Here is a 27,257-nt window from a genome sequence, read left to right on the forward strand (position 1 = left end):
TTTGTGAATGACTGAGCATTTCATAGAAGCTGCTTTTATACCCAATCTTGGCACCCACCTGTTCCCAATTAGCCTGTTCACCTGTGGGATGTTCCAAATACCGGTAAGTGTTTGATGAGCATTCCTCAACTTTCTCAGTCTTTTTTGCCACTTGTGCCAACTTTTTTGAAACATATTGCAGGCATCCAATTCCAAAAGAGCTAATATTTGCAAAAAATAACAAAGTTTACCAGTTTGAATGCTAAGTATCTTGTCTTTGCAGTCTATTCAATTGAATATAGGTTGAAAAGGATTTGCAAATCATTGTATTCCGTTTTTATTTACCATTTACACAATGTGCCAACTTCACTGGTTTTGGGTTTTGTATGTTCTGTCATGCTTTTTTTTTTTTCAAAGAGCATATGGAATACATTGTTATAAAACAAATTTCAAAAACAACAACAAGGTTGATCTAATCTCAACGTTTAAATTGAGTTATACAAATGTAGCATATATTTTGCTATGATATAATTCAAGTAGCCAAGGTGTTTTATTAATATCTTATTCACTGCCAGTGGTACAGCCGTTCACTAATAAACCAAAACAGCCAAGCAGTGTCTACATCATTCACTCACTCACCATTAAAAGCATCACTGAAATCCTGGAGTCAAAACTCAGATGAAGCAGCCACTGCTGACTCTGGTGCAGCAGAGCATAAAGGTTTGTTATTTAATTATATATACTGTAAACATTAATATATAACATTGTTATTTTCAAGTAAAATATGATGCAGAACTGACCTATTCTTGGACGAAATCTTAATGGGCTTCTTAGCCCCATAGCTATAGGTCAGGGGTGTTCAAACTTTTTGACTTGGGGGCCTCATTGGGCTAAAAAATAATTGGCCGGGGGGCCATGTAAAGTAACAATATATATACCCTATACATATATGTGTACATATTATATTCCTATAATGGATATATAATTAATATAATTGGATATTAAGCGCATGTAAAAGTTTGACTCCTACCTTGTTTACTTCTTTAATGACCTCCTTTAAGTTTGGTAATTAATCAAAAATATCAAGCAGCTAAAATGTGCCAAACACAGATGAGTGCGGAGAGTGTTTTTCATTTTCCCATCCTGCATTGTGAAGGATCTAAATGGGTGTATTCTTTTATTTGTTATGGTGCTTGGACATTTTTGTATAATATCCATAAAGTTCAGTGAGCAGGTTGTGTTATATGTGACCATGTGTGTTGACTTTTTGTGTTGGTTGCAGTTTTGTTTGCGACGTGAGTAGGGAAGATAGTTCGGATTGGATCATATAACTACATTTTTTACTGTAATAACGTCGACCAATAAGTCTTGGTCATTGACCTGATTTACTAATGTTGTCCACAAGATAGCGGCAAATTTACAGCAATTACAATGTTAGATATTTAACATTAATGTGGAAACACCCCGCAGGCCAGGTTCCTTAATGATCTCATGACATGTCGCAGGTCAAATTCAAGACACTAGGCCGCACTTGGCCCGGGGACCGTGGTTTGGACACCACTGCTTTAGGTGGAGCGCTTCACTTTCCCAGATAAAAAATATTGTTAAACCATTCAAAAGTCAGTATAAACTGTCCAAAATTCTAAATAGTCCTTACTTTGTTGTTGTCAGCTATTATGGAGTCTTTTATTTCATTTTGCTATGAAAACAAATACATCTTTAAGCATCTAATTTTTTTGTATTTAGTCTATTAAATGTCCCACTAATAACACATCTTGATAAAGTAAATGAGCTTCATCAGATGCTCATATTTAGTAATTATGGGCAAACAAAGGTCATTATTCAGTTACGCAGTAATTATTAACAGTAATGTTAATAATGACTCAGTAAATATAACTATTAATTACTGAGTACACGTTTTGGCGTGATTAAGACAGAAAGTGACCAGTTTTGTAAGATAGTTCTGTTGTGGATGTTGTTTTGGCGTAGTTATTGCCGACAGTAATTACTTTTCCTCAATAAAATGATAGTTGCCGCACTGCACCTCCTTCAAAAAATCTTGGCTGATGTTGTCATTGTCTTATCTATTGGGACCACTTGTTGAAAATGGTACAGAATAATTTGTTTTGTGTTTATTTAGTTTAGACTTCAAGTTGGATTTTGTGCGCTGCATAGATTTTCTTTTTGCGGAGGACAAGGGAGCAGTGCGCAATTACGCAGACACGCGCCTTAGAGAGAACATGTGGACCAAACCATTTTTTCAGAATGTGCCAAAGTGGTTATGGAAATGATTAAAATTAGAATATTGTATGTTTGTGTCTTTGTTTTAATTCTGATTCATTCGTATGAATTAATGTATTAGTTGAATATATATTAGTTCAGTGTATGCACAATCATTTTGTCATAGAGGCTACTGGGGGATATTTTTGCGCCTTAACGGGCTGTTAGAATTGTCATCACCTTTCCCCCCCTTTACAACGGCCCTGCCTACATGCCACCGAACTGAAGACTTGCGTATTGTTTTCTCATTTACGATCCCCTCATTACACAGATTTTTCAATTCGTAAACCACAGCCTAAACAAAAATATGCTCTATGAAGGTTTCATCCACCCATTGTGTGCCTCGCAGCACAGCAATTGTGGGCGGACTGATCACTCTCTGGCGCTCATTCAGTCAGGAGAGCAGTGTTGCTGTTTACTACTGTGCTACTTTGTCTGTTTTTAAGTGTCTAGGTTTTCTATTCTCAATATGAGTCAGAAGAAATCAATGGACAAGCGATGTGTGGTTTCAAACATTTAGGATGTATCCAGAGCGTTGGCGACAATGCCTCATCCACCATTCTTCCTTCCTTCCGCTGCACACCAAGATTACCCACAAGGTAAGTGGATTAAAATTTATTTTACCAATTGTAGCGACCTGTTAAGTTATGAAGTTTTGAAATTTCAAACTGTGTGCACCACAGGGCTAGCGACAGTGTGAGCGTGTGTGTGCTGGGTGGCTAAAAATGAAGGCAGATGAGCTTATTGTTATTTTGGCTGTGTTTTTTTTAAATGGAATGTTGATCCATCACTCCTTTCTTATGTTTGTTTGATATACAGTACTGTATAGTGCTTTTTATCCTGTTCAAAGTGGTAAATCCTTTACTAAAATATGAATTTTTGTCGAGGCTGAAAGTCATTATTAATGTTTACATTGTTTATTATAGATAAATGTGATTCAATATATGAACCTTTCTATTTACGAACCCTATTCATGAACCGATTAAGTTCGTAAATCGATAATCTAATGGAACATTACAGTTAAAAGATAAATCCTTTTAAATGACACACGCTGACACAAAAAATTCACGTTTTCTATAGAAAACAGTGTGAAGATGTCACGTCTCCGAATTTATACACGCAAAACAAAAGGTGCCGCAAAACAACAACAACAAAAAATTGAAAACAACAGAGGAAGAGGTATGACACACATTTTAAGACAAGGGTAGATGGTGATCAATGAAGCATAGTCATCAACGTCACAGTAAATATCAATGGGATGTGATTTTAAAATAAGGTTAATTCATCCATCCGTTTTCAATACCATTTATCCTATCCATCCATTTTTTACCGCTGGTCCCTTTTTGGGTCGCGGGGGGTGCTGGAGCCTATCTCAGCTGCATTTGGACGGAAAGCGGGGTACACCCTGGACAAGTCGCCACCTCACCACAGACCATTTATCCTAATAGGGTTAAAATTATCTTTAAAAAGAAGAGTCGTCTTAGTGTCGGGTCAATACGCTAATTAAGTGTTAAGAAGTGTACCCCATTAGTTTGGTAACGGCTTAAAAATGTAGACAGAGTAAACATTGTGATGCACATATAAATAAAACATGGTGGTCTATGAAAGAGACTTTAGTACGCTGGAAAAAAACGGTTGACCTTTATTTTGTGGTCCATTAAAAAGAAAACAGTTCATAAAAACAACAAGGGGGTCATCTTAATAATCATGACACACATACAGAAATTAATTTAAGTTAAGATTGACAACATTTCCCGAAACGGCCCACCCCTGTGTAACGTTTTTTTGTTTTATGAGTAAAATACAGAAGCTTCTGAGGGACTGACTGGCGGAATGTTGAGGTGCACATAGCTGACATATGAGCTGATCCCAGGCCAGTAGAAGTTATTTCAAACAGGTAGGTGTTTTAAGGAAGAATGTAACAATAATAATATCACAAGACGAAAAGACGTAAGAGCCCTGCCCACAAATATGACCTGTTTCATACAAACATACAGTATACATACAATAAATATATACAGTACTGTGCAAAAATAAGACACGCAAATTGCATTTGTAGCAACTGGGTTAAACTGGGGTGCACTACTTGGCTATAACCAGCAGAGGCGCTCTTGATCCAGCTGTCTATAAAAGTACAACATGATATCAGCTACAACATGGGCATGAAACAGGAGTGCAGAACATTCAGTGACTCCCTCATCCTGTAGTTATTAGACCCTTATTATGCCTTTTAATGGTTGTTTTCTACTGTAATTAGTACGATCTTCCCTCACATTTCAACAACGGCAGAAACTAGCCTCTCTTTAAAGCTAACACTTGTATCTATCTGTCCAATTAGTTACCGTATTGCTAAACAAATGGCCGTCAAAGACGTTTGCACAGTACTGTACATACATACAAGAGACACATTCAGGTGAGAAAATCGCATGAGACTTTTAAAGGAAAACTGCTTAAAAGTTCACGATTTCTACGTGTGAAAATGAGCCAGACAATCCTGTGAATTCTTCATCCACCGTCCTAAAAATTGCAATGAAGTTCCAGGATACTCCAAGCATCGTCCACATGACCCTGGTACAGTTTAGCCATGACACCATAAGGTTCACTTCACTTCCTGTATTGACTTCTGGATGTCCTGCAGCACACTTAATGTTCCTTTGGGTGTTTGTGTGTGTGGACCGAAGAGGACTAACCTGTGCTGTACAAGGTGGTTGAAGTGGGGCATGAACGGGGGAGGGGTCTGCTACACTGCAGTGAACAGTTCTTGCCTCAGCGTGAAACCTGCATCTGCTGCACGCTCTGCGCCTGGTTCTGGCCGGTCACCTCAGGACCACGGCTGGCCAGTCGGCTCAGGATGTTCCTCTCGGACATTTGCAACCGCACGGCCACCGGTGGTATCCTGGCGATGGTTGCTGGAAGGCGCGTGACGTCGGCCTTCATGTCGCTCAGCAGCTCCTCCAGTTGTTTGAGAACTGCAAGGTGTCCAAAAAAAAAAGATAATGAGCAAAAGTGGCTTCCTTTTGGGGAGCTGCACTGGAGTAGTCTGTTGCAGTGTGTATGTTTGTTTTTTTTTAAAGACAAAATCTATCTAAAAAATTCCATCATAACTCACATCACTGGTGAATGTAAGTAATGACTCGAATAATTGGTGAATGGGAGTGAAAAAGGAAGAAATGTTCTGACTCGTTTGAGGAGAAGTTGTTTGGCGCCACCTGTTGGTTTGTAAACCCGTATACAAAATAACTAGTAATTTTTGTTTTAAAAATTAAATCTTTATATATATATATACACATTTATATATATATACACATTTATATATATATATATATACACACACATATACATATATATATATATATATATATATATATATATATATATATATATATATATATATATATATATATATATATATATATATACACACACACACACTACCGTTCAAAAGTTTGGGGTCACATTGAAATGTCCTTATTTTTGAAGGAAAAGCACTGTACATTTCAATGAAGATAACTTTAAACTAGTCTTAACTTTAAAGAAATACACTCTATACATTGCTAATGTGGTAAATGACTATTCTAGCTGCAAATGTCTGGTTTGGTGCAATATCTACATAGATGTATAGAGGCCCATTTCCAGCAACTATCACTCCAGTGTTCTAATGGTACAATGTGTTTGCTCATTGGCTCAGAAGGCTAATTGATGATTAGAAAACCCTTGTGCAATCATGTTCACACATCTGAAAACAGTTTAGCTCGTTACAGAAGCTACAAAACTGACCTTCCTTTGAGCAGATTGAGTTTCTGGAGCATCACATTTGTGGGGTCAATTAAACGCTCAAAATGGCCAGAAAAAGAGAACTTTCATCCGAAACCCAACAGTCTATTCTTGTTCTTAGAAATGAAGGCTATTCCACAAAATTGTTTGGGTGACCCCAAACTTTTGAACGGTAGTGTATATGTGTGTGTGTGTATATATATATATAAATAAGATTAATGGGTTATACTTGTATAGCGCTTTTCTACCTTTTTTAAGGAACTCAAAGCGCTTTGACACATTTCCACATTCACACACACATTCACACACTGATGGTGGGAGCTGCCATGCAAGGCGCTAACCAGGACCCATCAGGAGCAAGGGTGAAGTGTCTTGCTCAAGGACACAACGGGCGTGACTAGGATGGTAGAAAGTTTAAGATTTTAGGAGTTTAGATTAGGAGATAACTTTACTCTAAACCTTTTAAATACCTCTACATATTAAATATTTGTTTTTTAGTTACAGATTGAAATATGTCAATTGCCCTTAAAGGCCTATTTTATTTAAACGGGGATAGCAGATCCATTCTATGTGTCATACTTGATCATTTCGCGATATTGCCATATTTTTGCTGAAAGGATTTAGTAAAGAACATCGACGATAAAGTTCACAACTTTTGGTCGCTGATAAAAAAAAAGCCTTGCCTGTACCGGAAGTAGCGTGACGTCACAGGTTGAAAGGCTCCTCACATTTCCCCATTGTTTACACCAGCAGCGAGAGCGATTCGGACCGAGAAAGCGACGATTACCCCATTAATTTGAGCCAGGATGAAAGATTCGTGGATGAGGAACGTGAGAGTGAAGGACTAGAGTGCAGTGCAGGACGCATCTTTTTTTGATCTGACTGTAACTTAGGTACAAGCTGGCTCATTGGATTCCACACTCTCTCCTTTTTCTATTATGGATCACGGATTTGTATTTTAAACCACCTCGGACACTATATCCTCTTGAAAATGAGAGTCGAGAACGCGAAATGGACATTCACAGTGACTTTTATCTCCACGACAATACATCGGCGAAGCACTTTAGCTACGGAGCTAACGTTATAGCATCGTGCTTAACTGCAACTACGCCAGCTCTCATCTGCTCATCAACACCCGTGCTCACCTGCGTTCCAGCGATCGACAGCGCGACGAAGGACTTCACCCGATCATCGATGCGGTCGGCGGCCCGGAGACGGAGGAAGTCAAGGTGAGGACAGTGGCGCGCGTTGTAGCTTTCGACGACACCCCGGCCGCCATCAGAGTCGGCAAGTAACATATATTTCCCCAAAGTTACGTACGTGACATGCACATAGCGAAACGCACGTACGGGCAAGCGATCAAATGTTTGGAAGCCAAAGCTGTAGTCACGGTAGCGCGTCTGCTTTCCAAGTCAAAGTCCTCCTGGTTGTGTTGCTGCAGCCAGCCGCTAATACACCAATCCCACCTACAGCTTTCTTCTTTGCAGTCTCCATTGTTAATTGAACAAATTGCAAAAGATTCACCAACACAGATGTCCAGAATACTGTGGAATTTTGTGATGAAAACATAGCTGTTTGTATTGGGATACAATGTGTCCGAATACTTCCTTTTCAACCATTGACGTCACGCGCATACGTCATCATACCTAGATGTTTTCAACCGGAAGTTTCCCCGGAAATTTAAAATTGCACTTTATAAAGTTAACCCGGCCGTATTGGCATGTGTTGCAATGTTAAGATTTCATCATTGATATATAAACTATCAGACTGCGTGGTCGGTAGTCTTGGTTTTTAGCAGGCCTTTAAAAATACAAATAAACACCATTTACTTACCAGGTGTGCTACTATAAATATATAAAAATCAGTAGCGACTGCTTCTGGACAGACAAGTAGGGGTAGCTCATTTTCATCTACTTTCTAAACATGAGTACAGTCTCCAAAAACAAATACGATATAAAAATGCTCGATTATACAGAGAAAACGTCACTTAAAAGGGGCCTTACTATGCAAAATCAACTTTTCTAACCGGTTGGTACCTCTTTTGGTGTATTTGCGGTACGCATACGTCCCTAAAATTTCAAATCAAACCATGGAGGCATGGTGGAGATATTTATAAAACAATCTTGCCTCTCTATAAAACATGCTCCAAACATGCTTTTTGGAATTTGAGACAATAGTGATGTATTTTGCCTTAGTTTTGTCAGCGGATATCTCCATATATGGTAAGGGGTTTACCCATAGAGCTTTGACATTTTAGGAGAAACTGAACTGAACTTCCCTTGTAGTCTTACAGTAATCGCCAATGCTTGGAGTGTATTGCTTGCTGTTGCATGTAATAATTCAAATATACACATAATGACCAATACTGCTGCTGTAATGATTGAACATTTTTAAATGATCATTATTATATTAATCAGTGTTGTCCGTGGCAATCTCATCCTTTACCTTTGTGCAGCACTGCATTGGCAGGCTTGTTTCCAGACATGGACTCCTTACTCAGGTGCTGGTGGGACTCAGCCAGACACTCCACCTCACTGAAGCGAGTGTTGAGGGCCATGGAGGGGTGAGCTGGGTCCTCTGTCATGTTGAGGTAGGCCGCCCGGCGGAGTTGCTCCTCAATCACCAACGCCTGCTCCAGCAACTAATTCGAGGACAACAGTCAGCACATAAGACAAGATGGAGGTACATACAGACAGAATTTCACACTTGCCAAGAAGGAGAGTGACTTCTTGCATTTTGTTCACCTTGAATCTACGTGCCAGAAACTTGTTCTTTATCTCCAGGAAGTTCCCCCGGCTCATTTCCCCTTTGAAAGGCTCGTTGAGAATGGCAAATCTTACATCATTCTGTACATCCTGCCATCGAGCATAGCCATGTCTGAGAGACATTGTGGTCAAGTCTATAACAGTTTGTATAAAATCTACAGTGGCCTAAGTTGATTTTGGACAATTTTAAATACATCTCAGAGATCCCACAATAATGTATTTGAAGTATGTTGGCCAAAATCTAACCTTGATGCTGGAATATAGACAGTTTAAAAGAGTGGTTAATAAGCCCTCCTACGGTCATTTTGTGTGTTTATGGTGTTAAAGGGGAACTGCAGTTTTTGGGGAATTTTGCATATTGTTCACAATCATTATGAAAGACATGACAACTGATGTATTTTTTTTTAATGCATTTTAACTCATAAATAAACGTAAATAAAAGTCCGCTTACAAGGGAGCAAATTCTTTATTCCGCCCATAAAACCCAATAAAAAAAACTATCAAAAAGCCCCAACAATAATCCATTTATATTTCGTGACTTGAATATTAACCAAGTATTAGTGATATCGTTATTATAAGTGCTAACGCATGCAAACTATTTATAGTGGCGCCGTGATCACTAGCGTGTGCCAATGTTTACATCATCGAGTGGTAAGGTGCTTTCTCATTTCCTTTGCTCGTGAAAGTTTATTCTAAGTTCCTTCTTTCTCAAAAGTGGTGCAATTACAGGGTAATACCAAACAGAGGTGCAGGACAATGTTTACACAGAAGGATACTGTATGATGCCAGCCAGGAGCCAGTAGTCATGGCGGCGGTGCCAGATCTCAAAGGTCTTCTTCGTGACGGTGGCTGCCCTTTCTTCATTCTGCCACAGGGAGTGTAGCTCTACCACAGAAAGGCAAAAGGTCATTAGACCCTGAAAATAAAGAGGGAAACATATGTATGTGTGTTTATGTTTGCCAACCTGTAAAGCCGCCATCTGCAATGTTGAACATGAACCTCTGCTTGCTGGCTTTTCTCTTCTCTTCACTAACATTCACCATGGACAAAGCTGCTGCTGTTGCTCCTTCTCTGGCATTCTCTCCATTCTGAAGTTTGCTGGATTCGTCCGATTTAATGCTGTCTTTTTCTTCTTTTTGATCTTTGAGGGAATCAGAAATAGCAATAAAAGGATAACTGCAAAATCTAATTGGATCCAAAACAGGCGATTAAAGATTTTTAATCCTCACTTTGGATTCACTTTTTGATTTAAAGTACCACTAGAGTGTAAAAAATTTTGCCTCTATATAGAAGCTACTATCATATATATCTGATGTATGACACAAAAAGACTTACAAAGTTTGCAAATAAATAGATATGATCAAAATAGTATCAATCTCACAGAGACTCCCCAGCTATTTTGAACGATAATGAGCCAGCCAGTCACATAAACACGTGACGCAGTGGTAGGAACCGCAGATCCCTTCCCCACCAACAACAATGAAAATCATGCAGGCTTTGTGAGAGCCAATAACGATTACTTTGGAAACATTTTAATCCATACACTCATATTGTTAATCCTGAATATAAGGAGGGTGATCTACAAGTTTTAGAAGCTCTGCTCAACAAATCCAGCAACACTAAGCATTATGTAACAGTATTCCTAAGTGCTAAACAAGAAATACAAACTATAAACATAATAAAATGATACATTACTGTACAATTTCTTCTCTTACTTGGATGATGTCCATATCTTCCCGTTTGGATGATGAATTAATCATGATGCAAACGAAGGGTTAACAAGGAAAAATCTCCCTACAGACACTATCTCCGGTTGTGTGTGTTTGTCTCTATCTCCAGGTATAAACTGAATGTCACAGATGAACAACTCCTAGATTTTAGGGTAAATCCTCCTAATATCCATGGCATTTTTTTTTTTTGTCATAAAAAAATACAATCATGTGTGCTTACGGACTGTATCCCTGTAGACTGTATTAATCTATATTGATATATAATGTAGGAACCAGAAATTTTAATAACAGAAAGAAACAACCCTTTTGTGTGAATGATTATAAATGGGGGAGGGAGGTTTTTTTGGGTTGGTGCACTAATTGTAAGTGTATCTTGTGTTTTTTATGTTGATTTAATTAAAAAATATATATAATCTATATATATATATGTATATATATATACAGGTATATATATATATTTTTTTTATTTCTTGTGCGTCCCGGTACCAATCGATCCGGTAGTTGGGGACCACTGGTTTAGTGGGCGGATTAGAGAGCCCCCATTGATAGACTATGTATATTTATTCACGACTTAAAATGCATTAAAAAAAACAAAAACATTTTTGTTCATATCTTATATAGGGATTGTGAATGATTGACTGCACATCTCTCTCTACTTTTTGCATATTTCTAGTATGACTGATCTAATAACAATGTCAGAGTGCAGAAGTGTGTCAATCTACAGAAATGACAGAAGACGTTTGGAGCGGAATATTCAAAATGGCTGACTGAATTTGTGGCATCTTGTGACGTTTAGACGGTATTTTCACATACTTTGCAGATTGTAAATACAATTTGATATGGTTTAATGCATACAATTAAACACAATTAAGCATATATAGTCAACTTGGTTTTCCACTCTAAAGGTACTTTAATATATCAGTTTTTGTGATTGTAGTTTACTGTAATTACTAATAGTGTGACCCTCCCACAGTTATGTGAGGATATGCACCTTTCTCTGTTGATGTCATGTCCATCTTCTCATCTTTCGCCTCTTCTGCTAAAAGACGCAAAATTCAATTAAACTGACCGCGGAATCATTTAAGAAAAAAAACACATGTCTCACCTTTTGACCGTTCCTCATCATCTGCTTTCCCGTCTGCAGTTTCACCCTTCACCTCAGCATCATCTAACATATGTGACGTCTTGATCGGGTCTTGCGCCTCCTTCCCTTCATCCTGGCCTCGTGCCTCCTTCTCTTTGTCCTCTTTCCTCACAGGTGAGCCGTCTTTGATTTCTGAAGCCGGCGATTTATCTGATTCATCTGGGATTTCAATAATCTAGGGCAAAGGCAGCAATGATGAGTTCAAAATAATGACAAGACAAAAAAACACATGAAAGCAGAATTACCTCTGGATCATCTATCTTTCTGACTCCTTTTGCCTCCTCAGTATTCTTCCTCAGATCTTCTCTGTCCTCCGGTCTTGAAAGATCCTCTGTTGTAAAAATAAAGTCAGACGTGAACAATGTGCATCTGTATCCGTGAGCACTTTAAGAGCCTAGACATTCTAATGACATCCAATTCAGGAGCTGTATCCAGAATCTGGCCTTTGCAGAGGGACTAATGCTTTTGAGTGACACTGTCAGAGAGGTAACAATTTGAACATTATTAACCTGGCACTGGAGTATTAGGTTGTGTATCCGCAGGGGTCCCAGTTGAAGGAGTCCTAGGATCCTCACCAGCAGCCAAAGCTGCAGCCCTTTTGTTTTCCTCCAGTTCTGCCATCCATGGCATGGACCACTGACCATTCACATGCTCAAACTCCTGCACCTGTCAATCAATACAACTATCACTTGATAACTGATGATGAGGACTTAAGATTGTGATTTTAAAGGCCTACTGAAATGAATTTTTTAAATTTAAACGGGGATAGCAGATCCATTCTATGTGTCATACTTGATCATTTCGCGATATTGCCATATTTTTGCTGAAAGGATTTAGTAGAGAACATCGACGATAATGTTGCAACTTTTGGTCGCTGATAAAAAAAAGCCTTGCCTGTACCGGAAGTAGCGTGACGTCAACGGTTGAAAGGCTCCTCACATTTCCCCATTGTTTTCAATGCAGCTAGAGCGATTCGGACAGAGAAAGCGACGATTACGCCATTAATTTGAGCGAGGATGAAAGATTTGTGGATGAGGAACGTTAGAGTGAAGGACTAGAATGCAGTGCAAGACATATCTTTTTTCGCTCTGATTGTAACTTAGGTACAAGCTGGCTCATTGGATTCCACACTCTCTCCTTTTTCTATTGTGGATCACGGATTTGTATTTTAAACCACCTCGGATACTATATCCTCTTGAAAATGAGAGTCGAGAACGCGAAATGGACATTCACAGTGACTTTTATCTCCACGACAATACATCGGTGAAACACTTTAGCTCATCATCATCATCATCATCATCGGCGGTCACTCGAAACGAGTATGACTGTCCTCCGAAGGGTCCCTATATGGAGGACGCCTGTGCGTGGAATCTTTTAATGTGGGGAGACTGGTGCACGGTCAGCCACCACACAGTCCTTGGCATTGAGCGGGCCAGGGTCCAGTGGCATGGAAACCAAGACGACTGGGGACCCGTCTTTGCTGCAGCCTTCATCCGCCTTCCCAGCCGTTGTGGTGCATTCCGCTGCCGCCATCTTCCGCCTGGTCCACCGTTGAGGCGGTTTTCACTATTCGCCCATAGCTGGGGTTATTTACCCATAGCTGGGACAGGGGTTGACTGGGCACCAGGGCATGTCCACACACCGGTGGGCCTGCATGCCCCGTCTCTGGGGCCCCCTGCTGCTCCGAGATCCCGTACAACTTAGCCTGGAACCGCGAGGTTCCAGTTACCGTGTGTGGCCACGAGGAGGCATGTACGAGTCTTGACAATGGAGAGGCTATGTACCGGCTGAGGAGGCTTATGCACTCGGCTCCTCTTTTCGCCCTCTGAGACAGAGGGCTAGCCGGCGGCACTAGCTGAAAGCAATGAGTATCAGGCAGAAGCAGCATGCAGCATAGCAAGCAAAAGCGGCATGCAGCATGCACTAACTACAGGTACTACTACTCCAAGGCTACTGCACTAGACGCATCACATCGCCCTGTGCGATGTTTTCTGCACACACACACTTTAGCTACGGAGCTAACGTGATAGCATCGTGCTTAACTGCATATAGAAACAGACGAAATAAACCCCTGACTGGAAGGATAGATAGAAAATCAACAATACTATTAAACCATGGACCTGTAAATACACGGTTAATGCTTTCCAGCCTGGCGAAGGTTAACAATGCTGTTGCTAACAACGCCATTGAAGCTATCTTAGCAACCGGACCTCACAGAGCTATGCTAAAAACATTAGCTATCCACCTACGCCAGCCAGTCCACATCTGCTCATCAACACCCGTGCTCACCTGCGTTCCAGCGATCGACGGTGCAACGAAGGACTTCATCCGATCACAGATGCGGTCAGCGGCCCGGAGACGGAGGAAGTTAAGGTGAGTTTGGCGGCTAGCGCGTCTGCTATCCTAGTCAAAGTCCTCCTGGTTGTGTTGCTGTAGTCCGCAGCTAATACACCGATCCCACCTACAACTTTCTTCTTTGCAGTCTTCATTGTTCATTAAACAAATTGCAAAAGATTCACCAACACAGATGTCCAGAATACTGTGGAATTTTGAGATGAAAACAAGAGTTTTTTGTATAGGATTCAATGTGTCCGCATACTTCCGTTTCAACGATTGACGTCACGCGCATACGTCATCATACATAGACATTTTCAACCGGAAGTTTAGCGGGAAATTTAAAATTGCCCTTTATAAGTTAACCCGGCCGTATTGGCATGTGTTGCAATGTTAAGATTTCCTCATTGATATATAAACTATCAGACTGCGTGGTCGGTAGTAGTGGGTTTCAGTAGGCCTTTAACTACATGTCATACAAAGCAGAGGACACAGACAAGTATGTGATGTCCTTACCTTTTTTCTTATGAGAGACATGACACCGATGCGAGTGAGCACATGCTGCCTAGATAGTCCCTCACGCGGGACGCCATCTGCAAACGTCTCAGCTCCATCAGCGCCCGGTTCACACAAGTGCCTCATGAAGAGAGACACGTAAGCCCTATGTACAACAACAAAAAAGTGGGTAAAAACATGTTATACATGAAAAGCAGCAACAAATGTATTAAAAACAGAATTCAAATACTACAAATATATTATTACAATTTGGGATGTGTCGACTGACCGGGATCAAGACAGTTTTGTGGAAAAGTATGTTATCGGTTATAGCCGATTTATGCAGATCACAAACACCTATACCGTAGGGCTGAACTATTAATCAACATCAAAGTTTTAATTAGTGCGATAAATAACTGCAAGAGGAGTAGGTTTTTTTTCCCCCCTCTGTCACCGGCAATTTTTTTCTCTGCCGTTGCTAGCATTTGAGTGACGGACATGTTCGCCAATCAAAAATGTTTGTGTCTCGCCGTCCTTTGCCTCCTGGTCATTTAAAAGTGTTTAAGGAACAGCAAGTCTGTGTGCACTGCAGTGGAGACAGCCAGTACACTAATAACTTGCTCCTTGTAAAAAGTTTTAATGGTGACAAGGCTTGGGTTGATAGTCAATAAGTCAATCAATTGAACAATAAACGAAAACGAAGTTGAAATATTTTGTCGGCATCAATAAAATACTATGTGCGTGTGTGTTTGTTTTCTTAGTGAAACGGGGAGAAAGAGAAGGTCTCACTCTGTGCATCGCTCTCACTACAAGAGCACGTTTATTTAACGGTAGAATTAACTAAACAGAGTGAGCCCTCATCTAGTCATTCACAATCGTTGTCTTGGTGGGCGGAGAGCAAGACCAGTTGCTTACTCAAATACACACACAGGAAGCACGACAAAGAGCCTCACTCCCGGTGAGAAGCTTCGCAAAGTAACAAAAATTAGGAGAAACAAATATGATTACGAAGCCAAATATCCAGTTATAGGAATGTTTCAGCTTCAAATCGAATGGGAAATTTGAACTCAATAACACGGAAGAACGAGGGAGAATGCGGTGCTCACGTGATGATGACAACAACAAAAAGACAACCTGACCTAATTTTTCCAACTCAGAAAAAAATGCACTTTAATTGTTCAATGTAGGGCTGGGCGATATATCGATATACGCGATATATCGCGGGTTTGTCTCTGTGCGATATAGAAAATGACTATATCGTGATATTCGAGTATACGTTCTCACGCAGTTGCTTTTAGCTGCTGGCATTACACTATAGGCTCTCCTCGCTCTTTTCTGTGTCTCCTTCTCACAGACAGACAAGCGCACCTTCTTACACACGTCACATACTGTCATGTCATACGTCACATACGTATATGCCTTCGCGCAGCAAAGAGGTAGCAGCATGGTTAACGTTAGCTGTGATGCTAGCGTAGCCAAGCGAGTGGTAATAGAATAGAATGGACTTTATTGTCATTATTTTTGCATATAACGAGATTAACGTTAATTAGATTAATACGAGAGAGAGAAGGTGCGAATCTGGTAACAAATGATGGAATAATTAATTCCCCCAAAAAACAGCAGGGGGTCCATCGTCTGGCGGTGGTTTGGCTTCAAGTGGGAATATGTCGAACAGACAACCGTAATTTGTCAAGTGTGGGGCAAAAGCGTTGCTATAAAAAGTAGCATTACTGCTAATATGTAGCATCATTTGAAAAGTCACCTGCTAGAGAATGAAGCGTGCTTACTCCGCATGTCAACATCTCCGTTCGGTGCCTCACGCCCACACCATCAAAATGCTGAGGCAAACATTTCCAGATCAACACCGTATGAAATAAATAGTGATTTTTTTAGTTGTGATTTCCTTCTCTGAAGTGAAGTGAAGTGAATTACATTTATATAGCGCTTTTTCTCAAGTGACTCAAAGCGCTTTACATAGTGAAACCCAATATCTAAGTTACATTCAAACCAGTGTGGGTGGCACTGGGAGCAGGTGGGTAAAGTGTCTTGCCCAAGGACACAACGGCAGTGACTAGGATGGCGGAAGCGGGGATCGAACCTGCAACCCTCAAGTTGCTGGCACGGCCGCTCTACCAACCGAGCTATACCGCCCCTCTGCATGAAAGTTTTAAAGTAGCATATATTAATGCAGTATGAAGAAGAATGTTTAATGTAGACACATAGAATCATCATACTGCTGTGATTATATGCATCAAGTGTTAATTCAAGGCTAAGGCAAAATATCGAGATATATATCGTGTATCGTTATATGGCCTTAAAATATCGCGATATTAAAAAAAGGCCATATCGCCCAGGCCTAGTTCAATGTTTATTTAAGTTACATTTTTCCTTACAGAAATGAGTGTCCATCTTTTTTTTTTGTTTGTTTATAAAGGATAACTAAGTTATTCACCTTTTAATTACAGTACAATGGAAAACATTTCTACAGTATTGACAAATTAAAGTTTATATCCTTTTAAATGGTTACTTGCACTGTTATTAAACATTTTGATTACATTACATTGTAAACACTGTATAGTTTTTATTCGTAATTTCTTCAGTTTAAGAGCATGATGCAGAAACTCTGAGTCTGTCTGCCGAAAGCCACATTTTTTCAAGTAAATGATTGCATATTGTTCTAATGTGTGGCACCTTGATACAATAATATGTTGATTGACAGTCTAAATGTCTTCCTTTACTCTTTATTTTTGCGGTTTTATGCATTTAATGTATAAAATATTAAGTTATATGTATAAAATATAAACATTTTGAAAAGAAAAGTCGCAATTTGTTTTTTTCTCAAAATCGTGCAGCCCTAATGTGTACATAATAAAGTATCTGTAAGTGTTAGACAAAATATTGGCTCCTCACTTAAACTCCTTCTCCGACTTCCCTCGAAGGTCCCGCACCAGCCACTGATTGGTGAAAGCATCCTGCGGAGGCATCCCATACCGCATTACAGCATTCAGGAAGGCCTTCCTCTGTCGTGCATTGAAGCCAAGAACCTGACAGGTAAGAGCCAAGATATATTAGCGCTGCATGGAAAGAAGTGCTTAGAAACAAGTAAAATGGATGTAACAAGCCTCACCTCAATGTTTCCTCCCACTCTCGCCAATAGGGGAGGCAGAGGCTTGTCCCTGTCGTTCCTCAAGCCTTTGCGATTTGGTCTGCGGTTGTTGGCTATGGCGGGATAAGCACAGTTATTTCAATGAGCAGATAATATATTGTTGGTTCAAACGGTGAAATGTTGATACTTTAAATTATTGTGTGTTCATTGTACCGGGGCTGCTCTGTAAGGACTTGCGCGTGATAACGGAACCCTTTTGTTGAAGGTGCACCTCTTTCTTTGTCATTCTTTTTCTCCGTACTTTTACTTTTACTTTTATTCCTCTTGCAGCAAAGGTGTTTTCAGAACGTTTACAACTGAAAGTAGTGTCATTTTCAACTGAAAGTAGTGTCATTTAATGCAATTCCAGTGACAGGGAGAACCATAATTCACAAAAACAACAGTAACAGTAGGCATAACAATGAACTGTGATATAGGTAGTAAAAGTAGTTAAAGTGCACTTGGGAAGAAACTATATAGTTACAATGAAACATTCACCCTATCTTCAGACATATTCTGCTTTGTTTTGCGCTGAACTCTTAGCCGCAGCCCTGCTGTCGTCCGAATCTGAATACACAGCTGTTGAGGATGGGGTGGTTTGGAGGGTTGTTAGTCAGGGAAGGAACTGCGGCCTTTTGAATGTTTTTATTAATTGTTCATTCGAAAATACAGTGGAACTTCAAAAGATTTGAATATGCCTCTAAATTGGGAAAATTGTGTTTTGTTTTTTCTTTAGTTTTTTTTGTGATGCCACCACAGAAGCGTACGAGCGGTTTCAAAGAGGAAAAGCGTGATGATGACCACAGAACACAAAATAAAACTAGCATAAAGTCAAGATTTGTACACATGCCTTTGACCTGGCTGCTCAGTACAATATGGTTTAAGAGACATAATGTGGACTAATTGTACAGTGGAGGATTAGCATGCAATACATTAGTCTGATTTCTCAAATAAATGTTTTTTTTGTATTTTCACACCTACTTGTAAATTCCCAGTGTCCATGGACATTCTCTAATGCGACTACTGGCTATACGCCATGTGCCTCCCGTACATTGGGGGGCGCTCGCTTATTTCCTTTTAGGGCGGATTAATGTATTGCTTTTTAGATAGACCATTGACTTTACACCAGGCATCTACAGTTCCCTGCAGGTCAACAACGTAGCTCTGCTGTACTTGATGTCCGCCGTAATATTGTATACAACTGTTCTGTTCTTTTCATTTGTGAAGCAGATAAACAGTCTACCGTACTCTTCATTACAATTGTTGCTTATGTTTTTATTGAATGGTATCTGCTTCCGGGTTACATCCCGCGGATTAAGACTGGGAAATGCGCGATACTAAGGGTCCCATCCGGCCGCACACAGCCACTCGAGAGATATGGTTTTAATCGCATAATCTAGGTGTGTTAGTCTGACTTTTAGAAAACCGAACACAATCGGATTAAGGTGTTTCCATGGGTTGTAGGATGCTTTAGAGAGCCGAACTATTTGAGGAATCGGACAAGTTTAGAGCATGGACACGTACTGAGTCACTCCAAATTTCCACTTCCCTAAACACTACACTTTTGTCACGTGTCTTTATAATGCAAGTAGTTATTTATTTTAGTTTTATAATACGGCAGTTAACTTACTTTTAGCTTAAAAGGCAGTTAAGAATGTTCAAGCTTGATATAGGAAAAATACCGGCGTTTAGCAAGCCTTTCTTAAAAACTACTACACATCAAAACAGGTCTGTAATGTAACAGTTAAACTTATTTCTACATTTTATTACAATTGAGAATGTTACAAGGTTACTTAGACATTGCCTGTACAGTTAATGCTTTTATGATGGCAACAGTTTGATCCTGGAACAGATTTGTTTCTCATATTACATTATTTCATATGGTATTTTTTATTCTAAATGCAAATACATTGAAGTGAAATGAATGCCTGGTGTGTGGCCTTTAAAGCTCCACTGTACTTTGATAACTTATCTTAATAGAAAATGCATCTGATGAAGGCCAACGTCAACACAGGGCCCAAGAATTGTAGCGATGAGTTCAATTGTACCTTCAGAACGCTCATCAAAATCTTCGTCACCCTCCTCCGATGCCACTGAGTAGTCAGACTGGTTGTCGGATTGATCTTCTTGCCAGTCTGAAGGAATGAGGGACACACTTCATTAACTCTTGGACAGAATTTAATACATGGGATGAAAGTGCCTCAAAACAAACAGTACTTAAACATGCATCAGAAAGATTATCACTTTAGCTCCTGTGTTCTTTGCTCCATTTACCTTGGACTATACAAACAGTAAACAGCAAGTTATAAACATAAAGCATGCCATGCACTCACTAACACAAATCACAGGACAGCACAGACAGAAAGAAGAGCTTGCATTATATAATGTTCTGTACCCTGTCTTATACCTCGGTCCTCCTGGGAACCGTCATTGTAATTCACCGGCTTTCGGGTTCTTTTGCCTTTGCCCAGATTGCGGGCCAAATCTTCTTGCTGCTGCTCGTAATGATGCCGAAGCAGCTTCTCCCAGTAGTCGGGATCTACACTTTCCTCCTGCTTGATCACCTCCCTCTCCACTTCTTCTTCCTTAAAGAAAACAGCATATCAGCAACAGCCACTCTCTTGTCTCGTAAGTTGATCACGCGCAGTTTACCTCAACCTCCTCATCTTTTACCACATATTGAGCTACTTTGAAGGAGCTGAGGTATTCATTCATGCTCTGGATCTCGGTGTCGTCTGTGGCGTCCCGGTTCCTGTCCAACAAGCGATCGATGGCTTGGTCGTCGTAGTGGATCACACTGCTGTCGTCCTCCTTGTTGTCCCCTGGTAATCACGTCCAATGACAATGGAATAGCATATGAAAAACACTCATCGGCCACATAATTAGGTACACCAGTGAAATGAGGGCTCATACATTTTCCTTCAGGTGGTGTGACACTCTTCTATCATGTAAACAGCAAGATCATCAACGTTTACTAACCTTCCCCAAGCTCATCCTTGAAAAGCTCCTCAGTTCCAAATTTGAGAATATCGTCAAGCTCCTGCTTGGACATGGAACCCGTCTTGGAGCCAAGCCCGGGCCGTACCACTAGATGGGTAAGCATCATCTTTTTCTTTGCTACCTGTTGAGGTGGGAGACAAACCAGCAGTTAAAACCTTGTCCTTTTTTTCCCCTGCCTGTGCTCCCATGTTACTCACCTGTGTGATCCTCTCCTCTACGGACGCTTTGGTCACAAAACGATAGATCATCACCTTCCTGTTTTGACCAATACGGTGAGCTCTGCTAAACGCCTACAATGACCACAAAAAACATCCACAAGAAGTTGTCACCATATGCATCACTTGTTGGGTTAAGGCAGTCCTCCTCAAATAGTGGGTGGTGCGATGTCGTGGGGAGGGTGACCTCGGGGAACATGCATTGTTTGCCATACCAGAATATGATGACATCTATGTAGCACATGGCTGTACCCACGGTGGGAGACAAGGAAAGACTGGTGTGTTGTTGCCTTTAAATGTTAAAGGGCTTACAATGTTATGCAGAGGTATTGTTATAACAATTTTATAAACAAATAATACTATTTATCGTCACAGCGAATAAAATATTTGAGAAGCATTGAGTTAAGGTAACATAAGTTATAGTATGTTTTGTTTTTGTTTTTTAATTAGCTTCTTTAAATACTTGTAAAACAAGCAAGAATGTTATAAAATGTATCCCCTTCATATTATTCCTGTGACCTTAGGGTTAAAGCTGAGTGTTATAATAGTTTTTACGTCTAAGTAAGTATGTTAAGTTCTGTGTGACAGTTGTAAAGAATGTAAAAACGTTACACTTGAAAAAAAATGTTCCCCCATTACTTCCTATTAAAAAATTGGGAACTGTGATCTGTATTTTGTGCTTTTATTAAATATTATATCCTGGTAGAATAATTTTTTGTCCATTCTTTCTCATTATTTCAATACGTCATCTCTTAATCTCTTATATGATGTTAAACCTTCATATTCTTTTTCTATTGTTTTCATTTCACTATATGTTTACAGAATATATTTACTTAGGTTTTATAGTGTTGCACACACTTTGTGGTGAATTTCTGGTATAAAAAGTGTTGTGAAGTTGCTTTTAATAAATAGAAATTTGGAGGAGTCATATGTGGACGCAGTAAAACAATAATTAATGATGAAAATAAATTTGAGAAACCACAATGATTTCCACTGTGCAAATTATAACACATTACTAAACAGCCTAATTAGGAATAATAACCTTTTGTACATATCCCTTTTTTTTGCATTAAAAGTCATGTATTATTCACTGAAAATACAAAAAATACAATTGAATGTACAGTGCATCCAAGAAGTATTCCCACTACTTCACCTTTTCTACATTTTTTTATGTTACATACTGTCATCACCTGAGCGCAATTTTCAGCTTAATTGAAAAGGCTGTGAATACTTATGCACATGTGATTGGTCAGTTTTTTTATTTCAAATAAATTGGCAAAAATCACCAAAACTATTTTTCATGTTGTCATTATGGGGTATTGTATGCCATATTCTGAGGGAAAATGTATTTAATCTCCTTTAGAATAAATCTGTAACATAACAAAATGTTTAAAAAGTGCAGCTCTGCATATACTTTCAAGATGCCCTGAACTTCCTGTATCTGAACTCAATTCAAACTCTATCTGGGCACATGAAAGTTGCTATGAAGTTTGAAAAATTAATTGAATAATGGGGGCGGGGTCATACCTGGATGTCATTGTGAGGATTCCAGTCAGAGTCATAGATGATAACAGTGTCTGCAGATGCAAGATTAATGCCCAAACCTCCTGCTCTAGTCGAGAGGAGGAAAGCAAACTGGGGAGCACCAGGAGCTGTTGAAGACCAACATATGGGTTAAATACAAAGACATAGAAACGGCGCCATACACTGATCACGTTTCATGTGTCACCATTAAAGCGGTCGATGGCCTCCTGCCGCATGCTGCCCGTCACTCCGCCGTCTATTCGCTCGTATTTGTAGCCCTCGTTTTCCAGGAAGTCCTCAAGCAGGTCGAGCATTTTGGTCATCTGGGAGAAAACTAAAACCCTGTGGCCTCCCTCCTTCAGCTTCGTCATCATCTTCTGCAGGAGCGTCAGCTTGCCCGATGCTTTGGTCAGAGACATGCCTTCGTACATGCCGTTTGGAAGTTTTGGAGCCTCCTGCAGTAAAAAAATTACACTTTAACGGCCACATTGTAACATTGTGGGTACATAAAAGGGAAAATATGTAGATCATACTGTAGCAGCAGCAGGAAAGAGGTATGGATGATTGCAGCACTTTTTCAGGTCCATCACCACATTGAGCAGAGAAACTTGGTTTCCTCCTCCACGGGTGTTCAAGGCATCAAAATTCCGTGTTAGAATAAACTTGTAGTATTTCCTAGATTTAAGCAAGAATAGTTTAGAGAGCAACACGTAAAACAATATTCTTTAACTTTTATCATTTACTTTTGCATGGGGCTCAGCTCCACTCTGACAATGAGCTCAGTTTTGGATGGCATGTGTTTGAAGACGTCCGCCTTCAGCCTCCTGAGCATGTGCGGTCCCAGCATGTCATGGAGCTTCTTGATCTGATCTTCTTTGGCGATATCAGCAAACTCTTCCAAAAAGCCTTCCAAGTTGCTGCAGAGAAAAAGAAAAACAAGCTGAGCCCAACAAACAAAGTGAGCCACACATGAAACAAAAAAATCCCAATGGGAATTTATACTGACTTGAATCTCTCTGGAGTCAGAAAGTTAAGCAAGTGGAACAGCTCCTCTAGGTTGTTCTGAAGAGGCGTGCCCGTCAGGAGCAGCTTGTGTTGCAGTGGGTAGTTGTTCAACACTCGGAAGAACTAACGTGAGGAAAATAATCATTTAGTGCGACAATTATGTCCCCCATCTGACATGTACTAATATTATAATTTAATCAAAATTTAATTTAATGAGATCTCAGGTACTGTGATAAACATACCACAAAAAAGCATCACTTAAAAGTCCCCTATTATTATAATATTAACTTTATAATGATGTGTCCCGAGGCCCTCTTTATAAACACCAACCTTGAAAGAAAAAAAAATCAGGCTTTGCTAAACATCTTAAAATCAAGCCAAGAGCTTTGCCAATTATCCAATAATCAGTTAAGATTTTAACTGAAAGTTTGATCATTTTGTTGTTCTTAAGTTGTTTGCACTGTCGCTATGCTAGTCTTGCTAATGTTTGTCTCGTTCTGGACTCATTCCTTACTGGTTTTGCCCAATTCTGCTAAATAGGATACAAACACATGGATCACCACCTCTTTAGCAAAGGTATAGGAGCTGTAAAGTAGTTAAACACCTTGGACTGGTTGTTCTTGAGCCTGTGAGCCTCATCCACCACCAGACAAGCCCATTCAATTGAGCCCAGCACAGCCTGATCAATGGTAATCAGCTCATAGGATGTGAGCAGGACATGGAACTTGACTGTAGAGTCTTTCTGCAAAGCAAATTTTAGAAATAGCAGGAAAGACAACTTTTAATGCTGGGAGCAATCATTTAAAATGCATCAACATGTCTTTATTTACCTTCATTTTGGATACCTTCTTCCCACCTCGGATGGCATTCCCTTCGAAGGAGAACTCATTCTCTCGGATGACAGCCCTGCTGTCCTTGTCCCCGACGTATGTGACCACATACATGTCCGGCGCCCACATTTCAAATTCTCTCTCCCAGTTAATGATGGTGGACAGGGGTGCACTAACCAGGAAAGGACCTTTGGAATGACCCTGAAGGAAATCAAGAGTGAGGTCTGCATTTTGAGTTTGACACACAAACACACACAAGAAGGTTGTAACCAAATGTCTTGCCATGCCTTTAGGATAGAACTCCTTCCTTAGAGTTCATCCCCTTTAATAGGCAATGTTGCTATATGTCACATGTCTTGGTTCCTCCTACCACTGACATTGACTGACAGGAGGGGCAGACAGGACACAATAAAACTTAAAATTTAGTACTTGCTCCCCCTCACCTCTTTGTACAGCGAGTAAAGGAAGACAGCAGTCTGGACCGTTTTGCCTAAGCCCATCTCATCAGCAAGGATGGTGTCGGTGGCCTGAGCCCAAGAAAACCTGAGCCAGTTCAAACCCTCCAGCTGGTAGGGGTGAAGAGTGCCCCCTGTGCTGTCCAGGTAGTCAGGCTGACGGTCAAACTTGATGGTGGGCTGTGAGAGGAAACCAAGAGGAGGCTTAATATCATTCTGTAATATCATGCAACTTTCTGCTTCCTCATGATACTGTCCGTCAAAACCAAGCATTTTGTGAGGGCAAAATTATTCATACAACTCTTGAAACTCATGGAAGTTGACAGATGTACCTAATGTTGTGGCTGGTGAAGGTTGTTTGTGACAGTGGATAAGTGGAATACTTACATCTACAACTGGGTTAGCAGGTGGACGCTCTGTCTTCTTGATTTTGACAGGCTTCTTCAGCTTCTTACCAGGTCTGCCCTCATCGCCAATCATCAACTCTCTATTTTAGCATATGCACGTCAGATAAAATGGCACTTAAGTCTAATTAAGAAAGGACTTGTGATCTATGTGTTACTTAGCACACCTGTGATTCCAGTAAGTCTGCTTGTAGGTGTCAAACTCTGGGATGTCCATGTCTTCGCTCTCCCACGTCGACTGATCGTAGGGTAGATCGCGCCACTTGATCAGGTAGTGTACATTTCCCTTTTTGTCAACACTGGCGTGGAGATATCACATTAAAACATTAACCAACGAACAGATTTGACTCTTAAGGTGTAGAATCTTTTTTTCTTGTGTGCGATAACATTTTATGCCAAAAGATTTGTTTTCTTTTCCTGCTTAGTAGATATCCTGATAATCCAGATAAAAATACAACTTAAAGACTGGAGAGTAGAAAAAACAAAACAACAAATAGTTCTTTACAGATTCCCTAAAAAGTTACAATGAAGTAAGTCTCCGCTCGGGACGGTTTCCTGCTGGCCCCATTATGGACTGGACTTTCGCTGATATGTTGGATCCACTATGGACTGGACTTTCACAATATTATGTCAGACCCACTCGACATCCATTGCTTTCGGTCTCCCCTAGAGGGGGGGGGGGGGGGGGGGGGGGGGGGGGGGGGGGGGGGTTACCCACATATGCGGTCCTCTTCAAGGTTTCTCATAGTCATTCACATCGACGTCCCACTGGGGTGAGTTTTCCTTGCCCTTATGTGGGCTCTGTACCGAGGATGTCGTTGTGGCTTGTGCAGCCCTTTGAGACACTTGTGATTTAGGGCTATATAAATAAACATTGATTGATTGATTGATTGATTGATTGAAGTCATATTCGTTTTTCATATTATGCAAAGTTAATAATACATTCACTATATTCAAAATATACATTAAATGAGTCACGATTAGTTTAGTTGTGCAAATCTACTCTCCAATCAAAAACAATAGAAAGGTTATATAAATGCTGTAGTATTAAATCAAATGTTCCCATTTGCAGCATTACGCAATAACATTAAGAGAAAAAAACTTGTAAAATTATAATAAAAGGAGGTTTGCATGTAATAGTAATCCACATTGTGACTTTACCTGTGGTTGAGAATGCGATGTATCATCAGCCACTCCATCTTGACTCCATACCGGTAGAACTCTGCCTCCATATGGACGAAGAGCGGATCCTTGTTCTTTCTCTTGGTGCTTTTGTCGTCGTCGCCCTCGCCTCCGAAATCCACCGGTGGCGGCTCATCCATGTCAGTTTTCCTCTGGTAGTTGCGAAACATCACCTGGCAGTTCAGCTCCAACTGGTGATCACGGGTAAGAAGCGATGTGAGACAAAGTGGTAATACAATTTATGCAATGTGAGAATGTACCTGCAGCTCCAGCACCCAGGAGCAGTGCCAGTAAGACAGATTGCACCATTTGACAAAGAACTCCCTCTCCCGGCGACCAACCAGTGGTGGCGGGTCAGGAGCATCAGCAGGAAGATCAGCAGGTCGGGGGACGGGCATGGGGGCTGGCAGCTCTCCCCAACGCCATGTTATAACCTTCTGGACTTTTCCCTTCATTTGTGGACACTTGCAGCGGGGACAGATCCACTCGCCATTAGGAATTTCGGGGAGAGGCGGGTTGAGACAGTGGATGTGATAAGACGAGGTGCAAGTATCACAGCAGAGCAGTTCCCCTCCGTCCTTGCACACTCTGCAGTACTCAATGTGGAGGTCGTCCTCTTCCTCTGCGTCGTCTTCCTGCCTGTCATCCTCATCTTCCACTTCGGCGTCGGAGAGCTCTTCCCGTGCTTCCCACTGGATACCCTCCTTCTCCTGGTGTCCCGAACATGGGCAAAGAGGTGAGGGTTAGTAACACTATGACAGTAGTGCATTTACAGACAGAACATCTCAAAAAATAAGTAAACTCCTCACATTTCAGCAACAGTTTTTATATATTCTCAAGGGACAAAACTATAAGTATAAGAATTTAAACTTGGAGCATTGTCATCACTGCCTTATTTCTCCTGGGCATTTAGTTAACCAGAGCTGCACAGGTTGTTACTACAACTCTCTTCGTTCCTCCATGACATCATCCCTGGTAGAGCTGGTGGATAATAGG

At 40.4% G+C, this 27,257-nt stretch overlaps 1 protein-coding gene across 1 annotated transcript in view; it reads right to left on the reverse strand.

The window, feature by feature from the left end:
- Positions 1-3,849: 3,849 nt before the first annotated feature.
- chd4b (chromodomain helicase DNA binding protein 4b) overlaps positions 3,850-27,257 on the reverse strand; it is a 32,445-nt gene continuing 9,037 nt past the window's right edge. The window contains 29 exon segments of the mRNA XM_062063817.1: positions 3,850-5,228; positions 8,479-8,674; positions 8,778-8,910; positions 9,575-9,683; positions 9,763-9,939; positions 11,520-11,567; positions 11,634-11,847; positions 11,918-12,003; positions 12,182-12,338; positions 14,523-14,667; positions 17,412-17,545; positions 17,629-17,720; positions 19,695-19,781; positions 20,054-20,231; positions 20,299-20,468; positions 20,626-20,767; positions 20,844-20,936; positions 22,389-22,513; positions 22,591-22,840; positions 22,919-23,060; positions 23,129-23,302; positions 23,392-23,513; positions 23,995-24,132; positions 24,221-24,421; positions 24,664-24,855; positions 25,063-25,162; positions 25,247-25,378; positions 26,241-26,452; positions 26,522-26,971. Of these exon segments, the coding sequence (XP_061919801.1) occupies positions 5,026-5,228; positions 8,479-8,674; positions 8,778-8,910; positions 9,575-9,683; positions 9,763-9,939; positions 11,520-11,567; positions 11,634-11,847; positions 11,918-12,003; positions 12,182-12,338; positions 14,523-14,667; positions 17,412-17,545; positions 17,629-17,720; positions 19,695-19,781; positions 20,054-20,231; positions 20,299-20,468; positions 20,626-20,767; positions 20,844-20,936; positions 22,389-22,513; positions 22,591-22,840; positions 22,919-23,060; positions 23,129-23,302; positions 23,392-23,513; positions 23,995-24,132; positions 24,221-24,421; positions 24,664-24,855; positions 25,063-25,162; positions 25,247-25,378; positions 26,241-26,452; positions 26,522-26,971 (4,602 nt within the window). The 3' untranslated portion in view covers positions 3,850-5,025.

The sequence above is a fragment of the Entelurus aequoreus genome, linkage group LG11 (genome assembly GCF_033978785.1).
Source record: "Entelurus aequoreus isolate RoL-2023_Sb linkage group LG11, RoL_Eaeq_v1.1, whole genome shotgun sequence".
NCBI classification, from domain to species: domain Eukaryota; kingdom Metazoa; phylum Chordata; class Actinopteri; order Syngnathiformes; family Syngnathidae; genus Entelurus; species Entelurus aequoreus.